This window comes from Amia ocellicauda, chromosome 2 (assembly GCF_036373705.1).
Source record: "Amia ocellicauda isolate fAmiCal2 chromosome 2, fAmiCal2.hap1, whole genome shotgun sequence".
Taxonomy (NCBI): Eukaryota; Metazoa; Chordata; class Actinopteri; order Amiiformes; family Amiidae; genus Amia; species Amia ocellicauda.
The window spans coordinates 42370974-42391724 of NC_089851.1; the positions used below are offsets into that span (position 1 = coordinate 42370974).

The 20751-nt window shown below is 38.1% G+C and overlaps 1 protein-coding gene across 2 annotated transcripts; it reads left to right on the plus strand.

The window, feature by feature from the left end:
* The first annotated feature begins 2595 nt into the window (after nt 1-2595).
* LOC136771519 (inositol monophosphatase 1) lies at nt 2596-13769 on the plus strand. 2 transcript variants are annotated; one of them, XM_066723877.1, is made up of 9 exons: nt 2596-2824; nt 3339-3424; nt 4599-4732; nt 5082-5186; nt 7363-7408; nt 8032-8140; nt 9527-9635; nt 12105-12256; nt 12399-13769. In XM_066723877.1, exons 2-9 carry the CDS (start codon nt 3362-3364, stop codon nt 12515-12517), a joined length of 837 nt encoding a protein of 278 aa, XP_066579974.1. In that variant the 5' UTR covers nt 2596-2824; nt 3339-3361; the 3' UTR covers nt 12518-13769. The 2 variants fall into 2 exon arrangements, with proteins under 2 accessions (XP_066579974.1, XP_066579965.1); XM_066723868.1 differs by having other exon boundaries at nt 2597-2824; nt 3336-3424.
* The last annotated feature ends 6982 nt before the right edge of the window (nt 13770-20751 follow it).

A 20751-nucleotide genomic window follows, 5' to 3' on the forward strand; every position in this document is an offset into this window, starting at 1 on the left:
TGGAGAGATGCACTGTGAGAAGACGTTGATGAGCTTTCTGTTCTGCTGACAGCTCGGATGGCTGGGCGCACATTCATAACACTTTAACCATTGTGAATCATTATGTTCTAAAGACAAAGATGTGGAGGGATATGCTTGGCCAACGAAAGCAAAATTTGCTTTATTTTGGACAGAAGTTTTTTTTTTCCTTTGAAAAAAGGGTGATACTCTTAATATAATGTTTACGTTTTATGAATATGGTTCTTTAAGTTTTTCCTTTCATTCCTTTCAAATATTTAATAAGATTACCTATTTTTTTAGAAATCTTGTCAAACAAGCTCTATTTATTGTATGAGTGTTATATTTATAGTTTTTATATATAAGACTTACATGTTTATTTATATAATAAAATGTATTTGAGAAATACTTTTCTGTGTGACCTTTCTTTGAATGGTGTGGTAAAAACATTTCTCTGTAGTACATTTGTTAACCCACAATGATTATATATATGCCTTGCGAAAGTATTCACACCCCTTGGCATTTTTCTTTCCTATTGTTGGAATTAAAATGGATTTTCTGGGGGTTTGTATCATTTGATTTACACAACATGCCTACCACTCTGAAGATGCAAACCCCCCCCCCAAAGTCAATACTTTGTAGAGCCACCTTTTGCAGCAATTACATCTAGCACAGGCAAAACTGCTCCAGCTCCTTCCGCTGGTGTACAGCAATCTTTAAGTCATACCACAGATTCTCAATTGGATTGAGGTCTGAGCTTTGACTAGGCCATTCCAAGACATTTAAATGTTTCCCCTTAAACCACTCGAGTGTTGCTTTAGCAGTATGCTTAGGGTCATTGTCCTGCTGGAAGGTGAACCTCCATCCCAGTCTCAAATCACTGGAAGACTGCAACAGGTTTCCCTCAAGAATTTTCCTGTATTTAGTGCTATCCATCATTCCTTCAATTGTGACCAGTTTCCCAGTCCCTGCCGATGAAAAACATCCCCACAGCATGATGCTGCCACCACCATGCTTCACTGTGTGGATGGTGTTCTCGGGGTGATGAGAGGTGTTGGGTTTGCGCCAGACATAGCATTTTCCTTGATGGCCAAAAAGCTCAATTTTAGTCTCATCTGACCAGAGTACCTTCTTCCATATGTTTGGGACATGCCATCTGGTGAACAGCAAACGTGTTTGTTAATTTTTTCTTTAAGCAATGGCTTTTTTCTGGCCACTCGTCCGTAAAGCCCAGCTCTGTGGAGTGTACGGCTTAAAGTGGTCCTATGGACAGATACTCCAGTCTCCGCTGTGGAGCTTTGCAGCTCCTTCAGGGTTATCTTTGTTGCCTCTCTGATTAATGCCCTCCTTGCCTGGTCCATGAGTTTTGGTGGGCGGCTCTCTCTTGGCAGGCTTGTTGTGGTGCCATATTCTTTCCATTTTTTAATAATGGATTTAATGGTGCTCCGTGGGATGTTCAGAGTTTCGGATATTTTTTTATAACCCAACCCTGATCTGTACTTCTCCACAACTTTGTCCCTGACCTGTTTGGAGAGCTCCTTGGTCTTCATGGTGCTGCTTGCTTGGTGGTGCCCCTTGCTCAGTGGTGTTGCAGACTTGACACTTAGATTGCACACAGATGGATTTTATTTAACTAATTATATGACTTCTGAAGGTAATTGGTTGCACCAGATCTGATTTAGGGGCTTCATAGCAAAGGGGTGAAAACATATACAGGCACCCTTTTCCGTTTCTTTATTTTTTAGAATTCTTTAAAACAAGTCATTTTTTCATTTAATTTCACTTCACCAATTTGGACTATTTAGTGTATGTCCATTACATTAAATCCAAATAAAAATCCATTTAAATTACAGGTTGTAATACAACAAAAGAGGAAAAATGCAAAGGGGGATGAATACTTATGCAAGGCACTATATATATATATGCCTAATGGTTCAACTGACCGGTTTCATTTAATGATATTGAAATTTTTCTAGAGGATGTCAACGCTTTTATCCAAATCTCAGTTTCCAGCACACTTTAGTGCACACTACTGAATCAACACACTATGCTGTGTTACATTGCAGTATTTTATAAACAAGGCAGTTGCATGTACATCTGTGCAATAATATCAAGTTATGTGCTTGAATTAAAGCCTTCCACATGTTGGATCCAATCCTGTTGCCTGTTGCTGACAAATAAGGATTGTTACTGTCAGTGCTCCATTCAGCCAGACAGGTCAGCAGAGGGAGTAATGAGCCAAAATCCTTCATAGGAGGAAACTGAATTTAGCAGCATGTCCTTACAAGGGAAAATACAAGTGTTGGGGGTCAGTTAATCAGGGTCACCAATAACAGAACTGTGAAGTGTAAAATATAAAACAAACGACAAAAACAAAGTTAAAGCGTAAGTGTAAGCAGTGAGAATCCAGAGAATCTCTTTACAATTGTGCATCTGAGCTCAGAGGTTTTTTTTCCACACAAAAGTGGATGTGCACCTCAGTTAATAAGCTTTCTTACAAAAGGCTGTAAACTAGTACAGCTCACCATACCTTTTGTTTCTTTATTTTTACATGTTTTAAATAAATTACTAAAATAACTTGCACTGTAGTTTTAAAACATGTGACTGGTTGAAACAAAGATCCAAATCTGGCAAATAGGGATTGTGTTCATAAACACGCCAACCCCGAAACAACGCAAACTGAAGAACAAGAGCCCAGCTCCACCACTGCAGCTCCGCGTCTGAGCATCTGCGCATTCGCGGAAGTCCGTGTGCTCGGTGAAATGAAACCGCAGGCAACGGCGTCTCCAAAAGAAAGGGCCTAAGGCACAAACATCCCCTTCTGAAGGTACGGTTTTATTTATTTGTAGTAGCAGAACGTATTTCTTTCATTTCGTATTTATTCAACCAGTTATGTTACAGAAATAGAGATGTTTAAACAAAGAGTATGATATCAAACCATGCCCCGGTGCAACAGCAGGAGTTGACAAGTATAACGCCGATGTCATCGTTGGGAGGGGGACGTGACACTTCAAATGCAATTCTAATACATCAGGTTTTTGATTATTTGTACAATTAAAAAAGGGGTTGAAGCTATTTATGGCTGCAGACGCTGATTGTGTTTGCATAACGACATGGTGTATTTTTGCCCTGTGCATTACATCGGGACCATTTCCCCCATTAAGCTATTCTGCAAAAGTAGTAACTTTCATTTTCTTCAGCTTGAAATTCATTCGGGTTACAGCAGCACACAATTTATGTAACTATGTAGTCAAGTCTTTAAATGGAGCATCACTATCCAATATTGGCTGTCTATCCGTTTTTATGTTATTGTTGTAACTATTTATTTCTTTATTTAGCAGCTCTTAATAACATATTAGCAACCATGACAGACTCTTGGAAAGAATGCATGGACCATTGCATTGTTGTTACCCGAGAGGCTGGAAAGGTGAGTGTCTCGTTTATATTTCAATGAAATTGGTAATAAATAGCCATTACACTGAAAAAGGCTTGATTTAAGACCTCCATCTACTGATTTTTCATCATAATTGGATCAGAGAGAGATGCTTCCTGTCATTTTTACATAACCCAAAAATCTATTACAGACCAGACTCACTTAGATTAACTCAAATAAACACACTGACACACATTTACAGCTGCTACATAGAAACCAAACCTACTACACAGTATACTAACATACACTGTAATAAGAAAATGACAAAGCCCTTCTACAGCAAAGTCTTTAAAGTCAAACCTTCATCTCATCTCACCATTTCTGTTTACAAGAGCTGGTTAAAGTCTGAAGGGGGGAAGCTGATTGGCTGATTGGTCAGCCACTAGATAAACACATTCCTGAAATTCATATGCTGACCAATCAATCCATTAGTGTATTTCTAAAAGACCTTTAGCCCTGGTTCAAATTAGCCTAACATTTCAGCCAGACAGATGGTAAGACCCTGACCCTGGGGACCCACTGTCTTGATGATTAGTGTTCCAACCAAGCAGAACTAATCAGAACTTTTTTTGTATTATTTTAAACAGTTGAAGATTTCAACTTAAATATAAAATTATATAAGGTAATAATTCTCCCAGGTTTTTAAGCTAAACCATTACAAAATCCAGTTATGGAAATTATTAATTACATTTAAGCAATTGAGAGCTGAATTGGACCAAAATGCCGCAGGACTCTGTGGAAACAGCAGGGTTGAGAACTGGTTACATATGTATATCCATAATTACATATTTAGGTGTTTATGAACCTTGAGCTATTTATTATAATGCAAATGAATAAAGAAGTAGAAAAATATCAGGGGGGAACAGAGAAAACAAAATCCTGTATTTTATTAGGGTACACAGAATTACTTCAAGCAATCTAAATTCCCAAGTCTGAAATGCATTTTAGTTTACGTTAAATGCAATTAACACAATGGATGCAGTAAATTGTCTATTGATAAAATATTCACAATTATTTGTCTCTCTTATGTGCTCATTTGTTACATTTGCCTCCCACTTAATATTTTAAGTTAACTGAAACATCAAAGTCAAGTGGGTCTGAACAATCCTGTATCCTGGAATTAGTGTCAGCTGAAGATTAACACAATTGCAATCTGTACCTCCTGCAGATGGTTCGCGAGGCCCTGAAATGTGACATTTCTGTAATGTTGAAGAGTTCTCCAGTCGATCTGGTGACCGAGACTGATCAGAAAGTGGAAGCGCTGATTATATCATCCATCAAGCAAAAGTTTCCAAATCACAGGTAATACTTTTTTTTTTTTTTTTTTTAAGCAGAGGAGACCCTAACAATTAAAAAAAAAAACACAAAGACAAAAAACATATATGCAGTTCTTGGAACAGTTACCACAGACTAAGTGATCACATTGTGGGGTTCTTTTTCACAGGGAGAAGAAACTCTGATACCACAACTACTGGAATAGTGGGTATCCAAGTTATTAAGCCATCATCAAAGTCAATGTGCATGGTTAACAAATACTGACATATCCTGTACTACACATACACAATGTTCCAAGGGTAACAACATCTCCACATTGTAGCCGTGGTGGCGAGCCCTGTTTCTGGAGACCTCATCACATTTGGTTTCTATTCAGTTTTATAGGTGAAGAGTCTGTTGCTGCCGGAGCGCCTAGCATCCTGACAGACAACCCGACCTGGATAATCGACCCCATTGATGGCACTACAAACTTTGTGCACAGGTAAGCAATTATGATTCTCACTTAACACAGATAGGCCAGGTTGGACAGCCATATTCAAATCAGTGTATTCGGATATCAATCAGCAGAGATCTAACTGGTATTTTGGTAGTGGTCAGAAGATTGGGGTCACTGGGTTTCACAGCAGCGGCCAAATCAAATCCCGCATCTGTAGCGTGAATGTGAATGACGCATTTATCCGATCATTCACAGTTCCTACCGTGCAGGACTTAATGCTCAAGTAATTACATCCTAAGAGGACTGACATCCTCCTCACACAATACCCAATTACCCAGTCTAATAAAAGGTTAAGGTAGTACACGGACCATAGAGTGTATACACAGAGCTAGTAATCCAAAAGCAATGTTGTTATTCGACCCTTAGAAGGATCAATCACCTGTACCCTGAAGTACTGTGCTGCTTTTATTTTCTCAGCATCCTCAGCAGTAGATTTTCAGCTCTAAGCAACTGTAGAAGCCGGACACAAAAAGGGAGAGAGTCTCGGGTTCCAGTGGTGTCCGGGCTTTATTGGGTTCACGGGACAAAACAAAGGGGGTAAAACAAGCAAAGCAAAAAAAAAAAAAAGTCCACACAAAATAGGGGGCTCCGGGCAGTTAGGGTTGGCGGTCTCAGTCCTCCTTCTTGTTGGTTAGCTGCCCCCGTCGGCGTGGGAGAGGGATTAAATAGACAATGCACAGCTGCCGCTGATGTCACAGTCGCCTCGGTGCTCATTGCCCGCAGCCTGTTTTCGAGGGAGCGGACAACACAGCTGCGGCACATGAGCACCTAATCAGCGAGCGTCAGCAGCAGCCGTGCCGTGACAGACAGCGGCCTGTCACAGCAACATTCTGCATGCTTTCTGATGCACGCATTGCAAACACCACCACCACCTCTCTGGGGATTGACAGTATCACCGCCTAACTATGATTTTGCATGTGGTTTCAGTTTAGATAAATACAGGAGGAGGAAGATGTATTGGACTTGTTTACACAGTCTTTTCTGTTTTTAGAATAATACTCAGATATTAGATTCTTTGAAGAATTTGTACAGGTATAGTTACAAGTATAGACTTGTAATTGTTCCTTTCTTAGGATCCACATCAATCAATAGATGGGACTGTACTGGCACAGACAAGATTGTGAAAATTAAGTGAAAGCAATGCTTTAGGGAGGTGATTACCAAACACTTGTCTGTAGCACATTATGCTCTGGTCCATGGGTGGTCTGTCCTGCACACAATCACATTAATCTCAAATCCACAAAAATATTCAGAACATAATTGTTCTGTATTGGTAATGTATTTTGTATTAGTAATTACATTTGTTTTCCTTTGTACGAGTGCACATGTGTGTTTTATATGTAATAACATGTATGTTGGCTGTATAGCACAGGCTGCAGAGTGGGATTGGGCAGACAGAAATCTTAATGTAACTAATAATTTGATTAATTATGAGAATTCATGTACTTCATGATAATTTAATATTTAACTTGAAATCTCCAACTGTTTAAGGTCATTAAAAAGATCTGATTAGGCATATTATGAGATCAATGAATGGTTCATTTATGTAATTAAGAGATTGGTCTTAGAGGTTGAAGTTTGTGCGTGCAAAGTTTAACAAAGTTAAAAATCAATAAATAATAAATGTGTGGTAAATGCAACATTAGATAGTTTGTGCTTAAGTGCTTAACCTTAAGGTCAGTGATACAATTTAAGAACTAATGATCTAAGTTTTAAAACTGATTCAGGTTCTTTCACCACAACAGACACATGCTGTACAGTGTAGCATGCATTTGATGTATGTGCAGTATACATCTCCATTACACATTACAAGCACACCGATTTCAACCTCTTTTCAGAGTTTTGTAACCTAACTTTCAATAAAGGCTCTCCTATTAAACCTGATGAATGTTAAGCCAGTTTTTTGGTTTTTATTTAAGTTTTCCTGTATGGTTTTATTGCATGTTAAATAATTGGAATACTGAAGAACAAGAAACAGTGTCTAATCTGAAGAACAAAGATGGATTTTCTTTCAACATGAGTTTTAAAACTATTCACATACTTATTTTAGCATCTTTTTATTTTGGGTGTTTTTATCCCAGAATAAGAACCATTACAGAAGGCCACTGGGGAGACGTCGGGGTCTTTAAGATGTACTAATGTTTTTCTCTTTCCTCCCCAGATTCCCATTTGTAGCTGTGTCTATTGGCTTTGCTGTTAACAAAGAGGTAAAGATCACAAATGTAATCTCTTAACCCAGCTAACCACCAATCACAGCTTGGTGTTCAACATAGCCCACTTCCCCACAGGCACTGGCCATAGTAGTCAGCTAATCAGAACTCATTATTCGGTGTGCGTTTCGTACACACTGGACAAAAGCTATGTATACAGTCTGTCTGCCTAATAAAAAAGATTAAAAGAAATCAAGATTGAAGAAGCCGCCTGTGGTCTCTGAAGGCTTTGGAAGATTATGGATCTGTAGTCTGGACAGATTTTTGGCCAAAAAGTAAACGAATGGGTCAATGGAATGTGACATCACAAGAGTAAAGAGACTAAATTGGCAACAGGGTGGACACAGAGCAAGAGAAGTAGATCATTGCTGAAGCAAATAAATACTTTCCTGGATACGAGGAGACAGACAACTACATAGAAAAAGACCACAATAAGATCACAATAAGATATGAAGCATCTTACAGCTGAGAGTTTTGTGTCATGGTAATAGCCTATAGCCCATTCGTGGTAGAATGTCGGGGAGTGCTTCATTCAGCAATTTACCAACATAGGCTGAAGAAAATTATTAACTGACATGTCACATTGTAACACATCTCGTTTTCCTTCCTTTGTCTTGCAGATTGAATTTGGAATAGTGTACAGCTGCATAGAAGATAAATTGTACAGCGCCAGGAAGGGGAAAGGTGCATTTTGCAATGGAGTCCAGATAAGAGTTTCAGGACAGAAAGGTGGGTTGTCTCTGCTGTTTTTTTTTTGTTTTTTTTTAATGGGATGTTAAAGGTGAAGTTAGGGAGGAGGACAACCCCCAATTACGCTGTATTCTACTCCAAGGTCAACCAATGAGATACACCGTCACGTACACATAAATACCACTTAACAAGTTCCTTTCCCCAGCGTCAGTAGCTCACTCCCATAGCGCCGCAACCACGTTCCCTCTTGCTTAAAATCGGAACAACATCCCTCTGCCTCCCCAGTCTCTTGTAGCACTTCCTTGGCTTCACCCACCATCTGAGTCTTCATGGCCAGGCTATCGTTCCCTCAGCCGAGCGAGTTAAGGCCAAAATAACTCAATTTCTTCAATCACTACTTCTTCCACCTACTGCTATAGGGGGTTGTCTGAACCACTGAAACTATGTATTATCATGATTGACCACTGTATCTGCAAGGGGAGAACACAGATATTTGGATCGAGAAAGCAGGGGACCTTATTATCAAATGTTCGGCTGGCATTTGTAAGGATAGGAGTGTGAGAGAGGAGTGTGGTGGAGAGTTATCCGTATCAAAGTGACCATAGCAAACATGGGTGGTGGGTTTCAGACAGAGCTCAGTAGCTGAGCCTTATGCTCACACATCTATACAGAGCTACACAATCTCTCTCTTTCCAAGCTAGTGCATTTCCACATTGTGTACAGCTTCACCCATTGCCTTGGCATAAGCACAAAATTCCAGTGGTGAAGTGGAGCTTTCTAGGATATTAGCAAAACCGTCAAAACAGTTCCCAGTGACCTGGGGATTTAGTAATGTTATCTTTGTCTTCTTACGCAAATTATTATTTTCAGAACAACAGATCTGCCCCAGTTCTGACTCGAATCTTGCAGACAGCCCAACTCAGACATTTTCCCCAATTACCAGTGTTTTTCTAGTGATCGTATTTTACTGGTATAGGACCAGTTGTGTAAATAAAATAATACTTGAGCAAAAAAGCAATAATTGAAAAAATCTGACCAATGTCAGTTGACTGTGGTTGTATTGTGCTATGGTTCATTATTTAAATGGTGGAATATAAGTATTTGTATTAGTGTAATCCAGAAACTGAAGTTTTGGACACAGGAGAAAAAGTTACACGCCAGAAAAAGTAATATGATAACAGGATAAACATTTCTCATTTATCAAGAATAATATGTTTTTCTACCAGAATCAAAAGGGTCTGGGCATCACGATAAGCTGGGGTTTCTCATAGAAAAAATATTTTCAGGTTTATAAAAAGGGAGAGTGTGTAGGTGGATGGGCAGTAGGGGTTGGTGTCCCACATTAAAAAAAAAATACGTTTTGTAGGGTTGCTTTGACATGGTTGGGGGACACTGCTCTAACCCACGGAAGCCATCTTTTTCCAGATATAACCAAATCTCTGCTGTTGACCGAGTTGGGGTACAAGAAAGATTCAGAACATTTTCAAACAATGATGTCTAACATGCAGAGGATTTTGACCATCCCAACCCATGGGTAAGCTTGACTCAACGTTCCTGGTTTATTTTCGGAACCACTAAGGAAAGCTATTATTTTTGCTCCAGTGAAACCTGTTTGTCTATGGTTTGAAGAATGAATGTTGTTCTTTGACCGCAGGAGAATTTGGTCTCGGCAAGTTTAAACTGCAGAAAACACATGACCGTTGAATGTGCTGAACTAACATTTGTTTATTTTTTGTGTGTGTATGTATATATATATATATATATATATATATATATATATATATATATATATATAGAAAAGCTATGGCTTATTTTAACTTCACTGAACCTCATTACTTATAATAATATGCATTGAGATCCCAAAACTAAAAATGCGCATAGAAATAATGAATGGAACAGCTTACTATGTTTTCACTCTAAAAACGTGCAATAATCAGATCAGCAAACCAAAATTAAAGTGCTTTACCATGTACCTATTGCTTACATTGGACCAATAAAATAAATACAACATTGTGCTAAAATAAATACTACAAAGAAGGTGGCTTGATTTGAATGCAAATTTGTGGGCTATTATACATGTCATTTTTCTTTTGTGATCCATTAAGACTATTGATTATTGTTGACAGTGGCACAGTGACAGTGTTTTGTCAGGTCTTTGCCAAGTGCATTTTTAGTGTGCCTAGGTTAGGCATTTTAGAATAGAAGCAATAATTGCTACAGAAAAAGCTCCCCTCACTTTGCTACTGTTGGTTAAACTTAATGGTGGGCGGACATGCAGGGAAGGGTGGGCTACATTACATGTAATGAGGCAGCATCAATCCTACAAGAAACACAGTAACTGCAAAGGAAGTTAAGTGACCATAGTCTTTTCAGCCAGCTGCTCCAATTCAGTTTAAGTGCCAACTCATTCATGCAATCTGTTTGTGAAGGTGTGATCACCCTGTTTTACTATTTTAACAATTTTTAGATACTCTATGTCCAGTATCAATACACACACTATACTGAGGGCTGTCAGTTTTGACATATGTCTGCCGCCACTAGCTGCATCATTTTAAAGGAAGGCAATACCGGTTTCCAGCAGCTATACTCAGGCCAAGTGGCCCACTGGGCCAAAAAAACTGTTTTGAAACTAGCACTTTTGCTCTTGTGTGCTATGGTACATAAACAAAAAAATTACCCATTGTAGAGCAGATTTATTCCCTCCATACACTGTTTTAGGTATATTCATATTCAACTATTAATACTAATGCTTTAGGCTAAAGCAAGTTTGATATAGCGTGATTCACACGGTATCTTAACGCGGTAAGATTTTTGGGTCCCAAAGGCAGTTATATCGGGGTATGTGTGTGTATATATACACACATTATTTTGACAGCGTGACATAGGATCTCAATGACAGCTATGCTAAATAATTATAATAATAATGCAAAAACAATTACTGACTGTAGTGAAGCACTATTGTGTTGCCTGTTTAGCCGCAACTTGGACAGAGGATTCTCAGTCCCCTCTCGCTACAGCAAACGGGTGTTTTGCTCACAAATTATACTGTTAACTACTCACACTGCCCTTGTAAGAAAAGCATTGCTTGCAAATGAAACTGAAAACCTTTCCATTCTCTTCAATGTTTCCTTCCGAATCCAGTTTGAATCCAAAGCTTGACTGTAGTTTTCGGCTTGTAACCCTCCAGTTTATGCACAGATACTGTACTGTAGCTCTTGTGATGTGATGTAATTTTTCACATGATGATGATTTTACTTTATAATTTAATCATATAATTCATATAAGTCATTATAATGAAAAAAAAGGCAGCCCTAATATGTATATCTGTGTGTGTATATAGATGTATAGAAGGAGAAAGACATGGCATATTAGAATACAAACAACATTGTCCTGGCTAAGTGTTAATTCAGGCTTTTACAATCTGGCCTGCCTAAGCATTCAGCCTGCCGTTGAGTGGCTCCTAACTCCTGACTTCTCTGCCTTACCTGCGGCCTGGTGTAGCACAGTGTAGTGATCGATCTGTGTAACAATGACTGCTGTGCATGCCCAAGGATGAGAAAATTAAGTAGAGCAGAGTAGAAAGTGTACTGAGTGAACGCATCTAAAGGAACATCTGTGCGGTACAAAGTGTGTACAAGAGTGAGGTAGCCTTGTGGTTTGGGGCCTGTGATAAATGGAGCTGCAGCAGTTGGAGCCCAGTCTAGATTCACACCAGCCAGTTCTTGTTAAGGAATGGGAACATAAATTCAAGGTGATTTCTTTGTTTATTGTTTTTTTTTGTGTAAATATAAATACAAATGTAAGTTAAAATGTTTTGAAGTGCTTAAAAATGTGAGTATTAACAGCATTAACATGCATTGTTATACAGTATGTATTCAGAAAAACTGTCTTGTCTGTGAATAATTTTGCAGTCATTTAGGGGGTTTTTTAACAAGAAAAAAATGGGAAGCCCTGACATAAACACAAGAGATTAATTATTATTATTGCTCTTAATCCCCTTCAGAATCCGGTGTGTTGGCAGTGCGGCTATTAACATGTGTCTGGTGGCCTCTGGAGCTGTTGATGCCTATTACCAAATCGGCATCCACTGCTGGGACATGGCAGGAGGGGCCATCATTGTTACTGAAGCTGGAGGGGTGATAGTGGACATCGATGGTAAGAGACTATAATCTAGACATTGTGTGAACATCACCTTCACTTTGTGGTGGAGTGCGGCACCTTTAACCCTTGCTAGTGGGCTCCTCCCAGAACCCTGTAGAATGTGACTGATGGATCGTTCGTGTATGTGTTTGCTTAGGCCGCCCGTTCGATCTGATGTCTCGCAGGCTGATCACGGCCAGCTCCAAAGCCCTGGCGGACCGCATCGCTGTGGAGATCCAGCCTTTTCCATGCGGGAGAGATGACACCGAAAACTAGGACAGCCCCATTTTTTTTTAGTTTCCCTGTAGACGATGAGTGTGACCGACTGTCACGTCAAAAATCCAACTTACGGTTGAAAAAGTAATGTTGCATTCCCGTTTTACCGATGAACGTTTTGTTTAGTAAATTTTCCCTATTGATTTATATATTTAATTAGCTGATGGAGGTTAATAAGAGTGGCCCCTTCTCTGCTCAGATTTCCTGTACTGTCTGGCGGGAGGGGAGACAGGGGCAGATGGAAAATCACCAGTATTCTTACTCTTGTGGCTTGTGGAAACATTTGATCTGTAAACTTACAAGAAATAAAGAACTGCAAGGATGAAAAAAATTAGAAAAACCAAGCGATGCACATAAGTCCACTGAACTGCTTTTGCTTTATTACCAGTATTAACTACTGAGATGTGCTTATGAAGAAACATTTTACAATTTGATAAATCTGTTGATATATACATGATATATCTGTAAGGCAGGTTGGTTATGATTGTTAATTTATATTTATTTTTAATCTTTTCTTTAGTTCTTTGCCATTCATTTTGTTTAATAAAAAATATTAACCACTTAAATCCAGAACAAAGCCACGGTGAGCCGGTGCATAACTCAGCAGGCACAGGGCATAAGGGCAGCACAGGGCAGCGTACACACACCACTCCCACGATTACAGGGATATTTAGAGTAGCCAATCAACCTAAGCAGCCTGTCTTTTGGATGTGGGAGGAAACCAGAGCATGTGGAGAACAGGCCTGTATATTTGCCTACTCTGTTTTCTGCCTGGTGTACATATTCTCTTTTTTGTCAAGGCTTCCTGTTTTAAAAGGCTCTGAGAAAATCTGAGGCTATTTAAATTGTCACTCAAAATAGCGCTTCATTCAATTAGACGTTCTGTAGAAAGTATAATGCAGTGAAGGGTGAATTTGTAAACCACACGTATGTAAACTCTCAGGTAAAACTGCAGATCACGCTTATACACTGAGGTGTTTCTACCTTGTTTGAGCTTTGCAGCTATTTGCAGTCAAATACCACCTTAAATACACTGGGAAAGGAACATGTACTTGCCAGCACTGGCACTGTTATTCAAAATTGAGAATTTATTTGTATTCTGTTGTAAAATGCATTATTTGTTTGTCATGGTTATAGTTTTTGATCTCTTAATTGTAATATGTTGTAATATTTAAGATGTTCTCCCTATGGATCCTTTTTGAAATCAAAAACAAATAAACAAAGACAAAAGCACAGCTTTTGTGCTGGTTAACATTTGTGGCATTTAGCATTTAAAGGGTACATTTTATTTGAACTCAATTTAAAAGCACAGTGTTGATAATACCACCGGCATAGTTTTATACCATTCAGAGTATGCCTGAATCCGGCTCTCATTTTTACATTAAGAACATTTTGGTTTTGGGAAGATTCTGGACTTGGCAAATCACACACTTTGCATTTAGTTTAGCTTTACTTTATGACCATCTTAATTGAAAGTAATCACAATAAAATGTTGGTAGTCACAATCCTAGTTATCTGCATTGTAAAACGCAGATCTTGTTGTTTCTCAGTTTCTTTATCATTGTTCTGTCTTCTCCTTTTCTTTTCTGACCACTTTTTGTAAACGCATCTCCTCTTACTGTTTTTCAGCCATCAAAATTACACTTTTTTCCATTATGTCGGTAAATGGTTGTTATTACTTTTGGTTCTAAATTGGTTGTCCAGATCCTCTTGGGACCACCAAGGACCCCAAAACATTTGATGGCTAACAACTACTGATAGATTACTTTTATCACCATACTTACAATTGAACACTAATAGGAAACCATAGATTCGCTTTACAAATATATCATTACTTCTGACCTTTGACCTTCGCAGAGCCAGATGGGCAATACTATGTATTACTATTTACTGGTACTATGGAAAATAAATAGGAAATCATGTATGAAGTTTTCAAAAATGCTATCTGTTTTCCCATCAGAGCAATGTATCATGGGATATCGCCACAAGAAAAACACAATCTTTGACTGCTTATAATGCCTTACGGGTAGCATTAGAAGGTGACTATAGAACACATATGGGAAATCATATGTGCTCTATCCATGGATGACCATGAACCTGACCTCTGCTTCAATGTCAAATGTGTTTTTTGTTTCTTTTTTGCATTTTAGGGTTAGAGATTACAAATGGGATCACAGTCATCATATACCTTGGTCCAAATGTGTTCGTAATAAAGTTTGAACTTTGACCTTTAGGGTTATAACTTATAACTGCTTTCAGATTGAAGATCAAGTTACATTAAGTATTGGACATGTATAGGAACCATAGTTGATCTATTTGGAAATGTGCTTGATTTTGACCTTTGACCTCCCGTTTAAGGTCTAATGCAACATTTTTCCACTTTTAGCTCTATAATGCCTCACAGAGAGGGGATAGACCCATTTTGTATTTAGAACACATACAATAAAATATATATGGGCTCTCCTTTGATATGTTCTTCAAGGTCATTTTAATGAAGGTTTAACTTCATTAAAAGGTGTTTGGATGATGAACTGCTTTTATCAATCATATCCTCTTTTAATTGGTCTTAAAACGGCCATTTTACAACGCAGATGAAGTTTCTAAAAACGTTTTTGTAGTTAATGTCCATATAAATAAAAAGTATTTTAAAATAAAATCCAGCAAAATACATGCATAGATGACACTTGAGTTTTTATCCTGGTGTGCACAAGTCATGTGTAGAAACCAAATACTGTATTAATCTCTTTTCACATTAGCACATTAGATAATAATAAAAAAAAAAAATGTGATGGATGGGGATGGCAGTTGTGTGCTCATTTTTGAGTGTTATTACATTATCTGTATAATTATTATCCTAACCAAAAATACAGATAACATAGTAAATCAGTAAGAAAGTTATTATGTTATTATGTTATCGGTACGTTATAAACTGCAGTTATTGTAGGGTTATTACGTTATCAGTATTTTATTACGTTATCAGTAACATGCCAAACTCTTCAAAGTTGTTACAGTCTTCTATATCCTACTACTAATCTCACAAATGTCTAGCAAGAGTGCTGTAGCCACAAAGGCAAGGAAGATAGGTGCCTTAAGAAGTGTGTGAATTGCGGTTTTCTTTCAAAACATTGGGGAGACCTGGTGTTCTTCATCACAGGCCATTCTCAAGGCTTGCTGAAAAGTTCCCCAGCGGATCTTGTAACTGAGACTGATCAGAGGGTGGAGAAGATGATCATATCTTCTTTCAGAGAAAAGTTACTGATAGGTTACTGATAGTTACTTTCCAACTTCTAGAGCTGGACTTGGCTTTATTAAAGATTGGTCGGTTTCTTTAAGGTGTAAATTTCCCTATCAGCCCAAGTCATTTCCCTTTATCCAAGACATTTATGACCTTTATCTTATTGTACAGATGGCGTGGTGGTTAGTGCTGCTGCCTCACAGCTCTAGGAGTTTGCATGTTCTCCTCGTGTCTGCGTGGGTTTCCTCTGGGCATTCCGCTTTCCTCCCACCATCCAAAGAAATGCAGGTTAGGTTAATTGGCCATGCTAAATTGCCCTGTAGGTATGTGTGTGTGTGTTGCCCAGTGATGGCCTGGCGTCCTGTCCTGGGTGTATTCCTGCCGGGATTGGCTCCGGCGTCCCTGTGACCCTCACCAGGATAAGCGGTTTCAAAAATGGATGGATCTTATTGTACATTTATTCTGAACTCTTAAATCTGCTGAGGGTTGTGAATCGCTTTCAGTTTCACAGGAATCTGTTTCTTCTGGTGAAGAATGCACTTTGACAGACCTGGATTATTGACCTCATTGATGGGACTACAAACTTTGTGCACAGGTTGACTTCCTGCCTCCTAGATTTATCAGACTTCACATGAATGGTGGAGTATTAAGATCTTTTCACCGTAAAGGTACCATTAAACCATTCATACTTGGGCTTCTAGATGTCCATTTGTAGCGGTTTCCATTGCCTTTGCTGTTAACAAGCAGGTAAACCTTTTTAATTTAGGCTTACTGATGTACATGGTGTAAATTGAACAGGCTACTAAATTAGCTGCATAATTTTTAGCCTTTTACAGAATTATTGTCAGTTATTATCCAGGGCAACTTACAAAACATAAGAGCATTGTGTTAAGCATTTGATAAGAGCATAATGATGGCTCTGCTTTCTTCCTTCAAGATGCAGTTTGGAATCATTTACAGCTGTGTGGATGATAAACTATATACTGCAAGGAAAGGGAAAGGATCTTTCTGCAATGGAGAACCTTTGCTTATCTCTGGGCAAGAAGGTGTTTCACTATAATACCCTGTATTCCTCCAGTAAGGATTTCAGTGCAAACAAATATTGTATATTGTATAACATGGATGCAAATAAATGTGCATCCATGGTCCTCCATAAGTGTTTAAGTTTCTTCACTCCAGTTGCCAGAAAGAAGAACTACTGGGTGTAGTAGAATCCTTGGTAAATATTCTATCTTCCACAGATATGACCAAATCCTTAGTTGTGACTGCAATTGGCAGTGAAAGAGAGGCTATTCTCACATGCAAAACACCTTTAGACTGCTGCATTACAGCAAAAGAGCTTATATTTTGTAATTTGCTTTGAGGGGATAATGTCTTATAATTATTTTAAGAAGCCTTTTATACAAATGCATTATTATTGCTACCTACACCAATACAGGGATGCCTTTATAGTATTGGTTTAAACATAACAGAACAACAATATTCTCTTTGCAACTTTCTAAATCTAAACAGATGATACAAGACATAAACCAAAACATCAGCAGAGGTAGAGCAAAGCTCTCTTTTCTGGGCAGCAGTGTGGAGTAGTGGTTAGGGCTTTGGACCCTGGAGTGGAGAGTTGTGGGCTCAATCCCAGGTGGGGACACTGCTGTTGTACCCTTCAGCAAGGCAGTTTACCTAGATTGCTCCAGTAAATGTCCAGCTGTATAAATGGGTAATAATGTGATATACTGTAACAAGTGGAAGTCACCCTGGCTAAGGGTGTCTGTTAAGAAACGGAGTAATAATACAAAATAATAATGTTATGAAGGCAACTGGGAGAATATCTGGGTTGGGTTAGCGTTAACTAAAATTGTTGGAACAGTGGGCCCAAAACTGAGAAATAAACCTGTTAATTACAAAAGACTAATTTTCTGTGAAGTTTCAATTTAAATCCAACATTTACAGTCATTTATTGAGGGATGTCGCAATGATAATTTTGTAGGGTGAATCATGTAGCGGAGATTAGTCAATGGAAATGTGAATATACCTGTGGTGGGGTGGCCAGGAATGGAGGCTCAGAGAGATCGCAGATACAGAAAAAAAAAGAATGTGTATTAAATAAACACACAAAATAAACAGGCACGATTGCCAAATCATAAAGATACACATTACATAAAACAAACAAACAGGATGGACCAAGTCTTCACTGTGTCATAACAAAACACCAACTCCCAACTCCCAACTCCCAACTCTCATAGGGAAAATGGCAGCTTGTACATTAACATAATGGATCACTTGACTGACATTTATGTTGAAGAGTGATGAATGCTGTTTCATCATATCAATATGGGGTCTCAAATGGGTCACATCAGCTTCTGGATTTTGTTTCAACCCAGGTCCCAGTAAACTTGTGTAATTTGCTTGAGGAATGGAATACTCGAGATAGGCTGCAAACTATGTAACTGGTAGTGGTACCTCATATGCATGGGAAGATGTTTAATAAAAGGATTATAGTTAGCTAGTTAGCTTAGTGCTCAAGGCTCAAGACATGGCTGAGACTCAACAGTGCTGTGGTTTTTTATGTCGGTAAAGAAGAACTGGACCTTTTGGGTAGAAAGGGTATTTGCCAGGAATTGATGGTTCCAAATGATAGATGGAAACATGCGTTTGGATGTTTTACCTAGAACCAGTTAAGCTTCAGGCAATGATGCTTGGGTCAGTTGGCATGAGATGTTGTTGGCTTTTTGTTATTAGTTGATGTATAAGTTATTAAAATGTAGCCTAAGTTATTTAAACATTGGTGTACAGGTGCCTCCATGCAATTTTAAGTTATTCAAATCTAAGTTTAAAATTGTTAATGACTATATGTTTTTAGTTATTTTTCTTGTTCTTATAATTATTACTATCATATTCTTATTCTATTTTATTTGATGGGTTGACAGCAGGGAGACAAACCTACGCCAATGTGAGTGGGTATAACATTTTCTTCTCAAATGCAGGAATGCCACATCCCAAAAAATTTAAAAAGATGTAATTGTTCTTGACATGTGAAAGTAAAGTATGCCCAAAGAAAAAAAAGCTTTGGAGAACTCCCAAACATTTTTGTGCTGGGAAATTGTGCAAAGGAATTATCTGCTAGTGTTGTGGAGAGGAACGGTGTTATTACACCGCATGTTGGCGTAGGATGAAATTATGAAATTGCCAACAAGTTTTCATTACAGAACACTGTCAACTTAGTAAAGAAGTATTGGTTTCATGCAAAGATGAGAGTGTGGCAAGCCTGTGGACATCAACATCTCCACAGATATGTCTTTCAGCAGCAAGAGATGTAAACACATATATTAATAGGTCAGTATATAAAATATAGTGCCAATTCAATTCTACTGTGTTCTTTATAATCTAAATCTATATTCTTATTAAATAAAAAATTATACTGATTGTTACACACATGTTCTTTCTTGTCTTGTTACAATTTGATGCAGCCATTTAAAACTCTTTTAAACTGACTATTTGTGTTACAATGTCTTTGTTCCATCATCTTCATTGTAGGGTACTGAGCCAGAAACCTGTACTTAAAACTGAAGATCCAATTGGTAGTTAAAATTATTATATAAAAAGAAGGTAACAAAGGAAGATGTCAGTAGGAGCAGTTACCAGTTAATTGGGGGGGGGGGTCTTATTCAGATGGTCGCAGATCACTCAGTTTTGATCGGATTTCTTTGCAAATAGGCTTGTTTTGTTCAGAAAAACCTATCGATTAATCCACATTAAATTGTTAATGTGTTCTATCAAACACAGAGAAGTTCAGATCCAATTATGTAAAATCGTTGTGTAAACAGAGTCTTCCATCTTGACATTTTGAGCTCTCTATGGGTGTGTGTTGCTTCTACCAAAACATGGATGGTCTTGTTTTGATCAGTAGACTGTCTGGTTCCAGAATATGTCATAATTGTCAATATTGGCAAACAACACAACAGTGAAGAGTACACATGGGATTAAAGAGAAGCACACGGATTTGGTGCCCTTTTAACAGTACCAGAGGGGTTAGTCTGCTTAAGGGGTTAAATTTTGTTAAACAAAATGATTCCATGATTTATTTTTTATCTCCAATTGTTTATTTGTTCTATGCTTCAATTTCAGACTACACTGAGATATTAAACTGCGTAAATTTAATTAAAAACTAGAAAAATGTAGGTGTTCTAAAACTTTTGACCGGTAGTGTAGATCATGGTTCTTCATTGGTCCACTAGGTTTGAGTGACGGTTCTTCCTAACCCAATCATTGAGCAGGTGAGCTGGTCTGACACATCACCATTATGCATCAAATCTTTTACTTTACCACTGATTGTACCCACGCGACTGAGTGGGGTACAACTACATGGCTTCAGAATTTAATTATAAACAAAGAATGTTTTTAATGAAACTTATAGACAATCACTTTCTACATATTACATATTTGCTTATTTTATACAGCGTTTTTTCTCATCTTTATCAATGTTGCCACTAATTTTGGAGGTGACTGTATATAAATATGTGTGTGTGTGTGTGTGTTGCTAGAATCGGCGCTGCTGTTGAAACTGTGACAATCGATTACCATCCCACACAGAAATCACCTGAAAGCCATAACATCTAACACAGACCAGCCCTCCCTGCTCATTGATTGGGTTAGGAAGAACTCAAACCTAGTGGACTAATGGAGACCCATGATTTACGCCTCCCTGTAAGCCCTGCCCCCATGGCAAAACCTCCAAAACTCGTGAACTAAAAAAAAGGAAAAGCAAAGAAACCGGCGGCGAAAGCAAAGACTGCAGTATCATAAAAAAAGGTAGTGACTCCAGTGCTCTCGCTTTAAAATTATTTGCTTTCAATTTTTTTGGTTTTGCATTTGATATAATTATTTTAATTTACAATTCTATACATTTTGCTTTTGATTGTTTTATTTTTCATCTCAACATTTATTTTTCTTGTTCACATTTTATTTTGAATTAGTTACTTATGGCACTAATATGAGCCCCTAC

What these genes read in the sequence shown, in the direction of transcription:
- LOC136771519 (XM_066723877.1), top strand. Translation starts at nt 3,362, where the DNA reads ATGACAGACTCTTGGAAAGAATGCATGGACCATTGCATTGTTGTTACC. An exon ending in CAAAAGTTTCCAAATCACAG is followed by an intron (nt 4,733 to 5,081) that starts GTAATACTTTTT and finishes GTTTCTATTCAG; the next exon opens with TTTTATAGGTGAAGAGTCTG. An exon ending in TTGACCATCCCAACCCATGG is followed by an intron (nt 9,636 to 12,104) that starts GTAAGCTTGACT and finishes AATCCCCTTCAG; the next exon opens with AATCCGGTGTGTTGGCAGTG.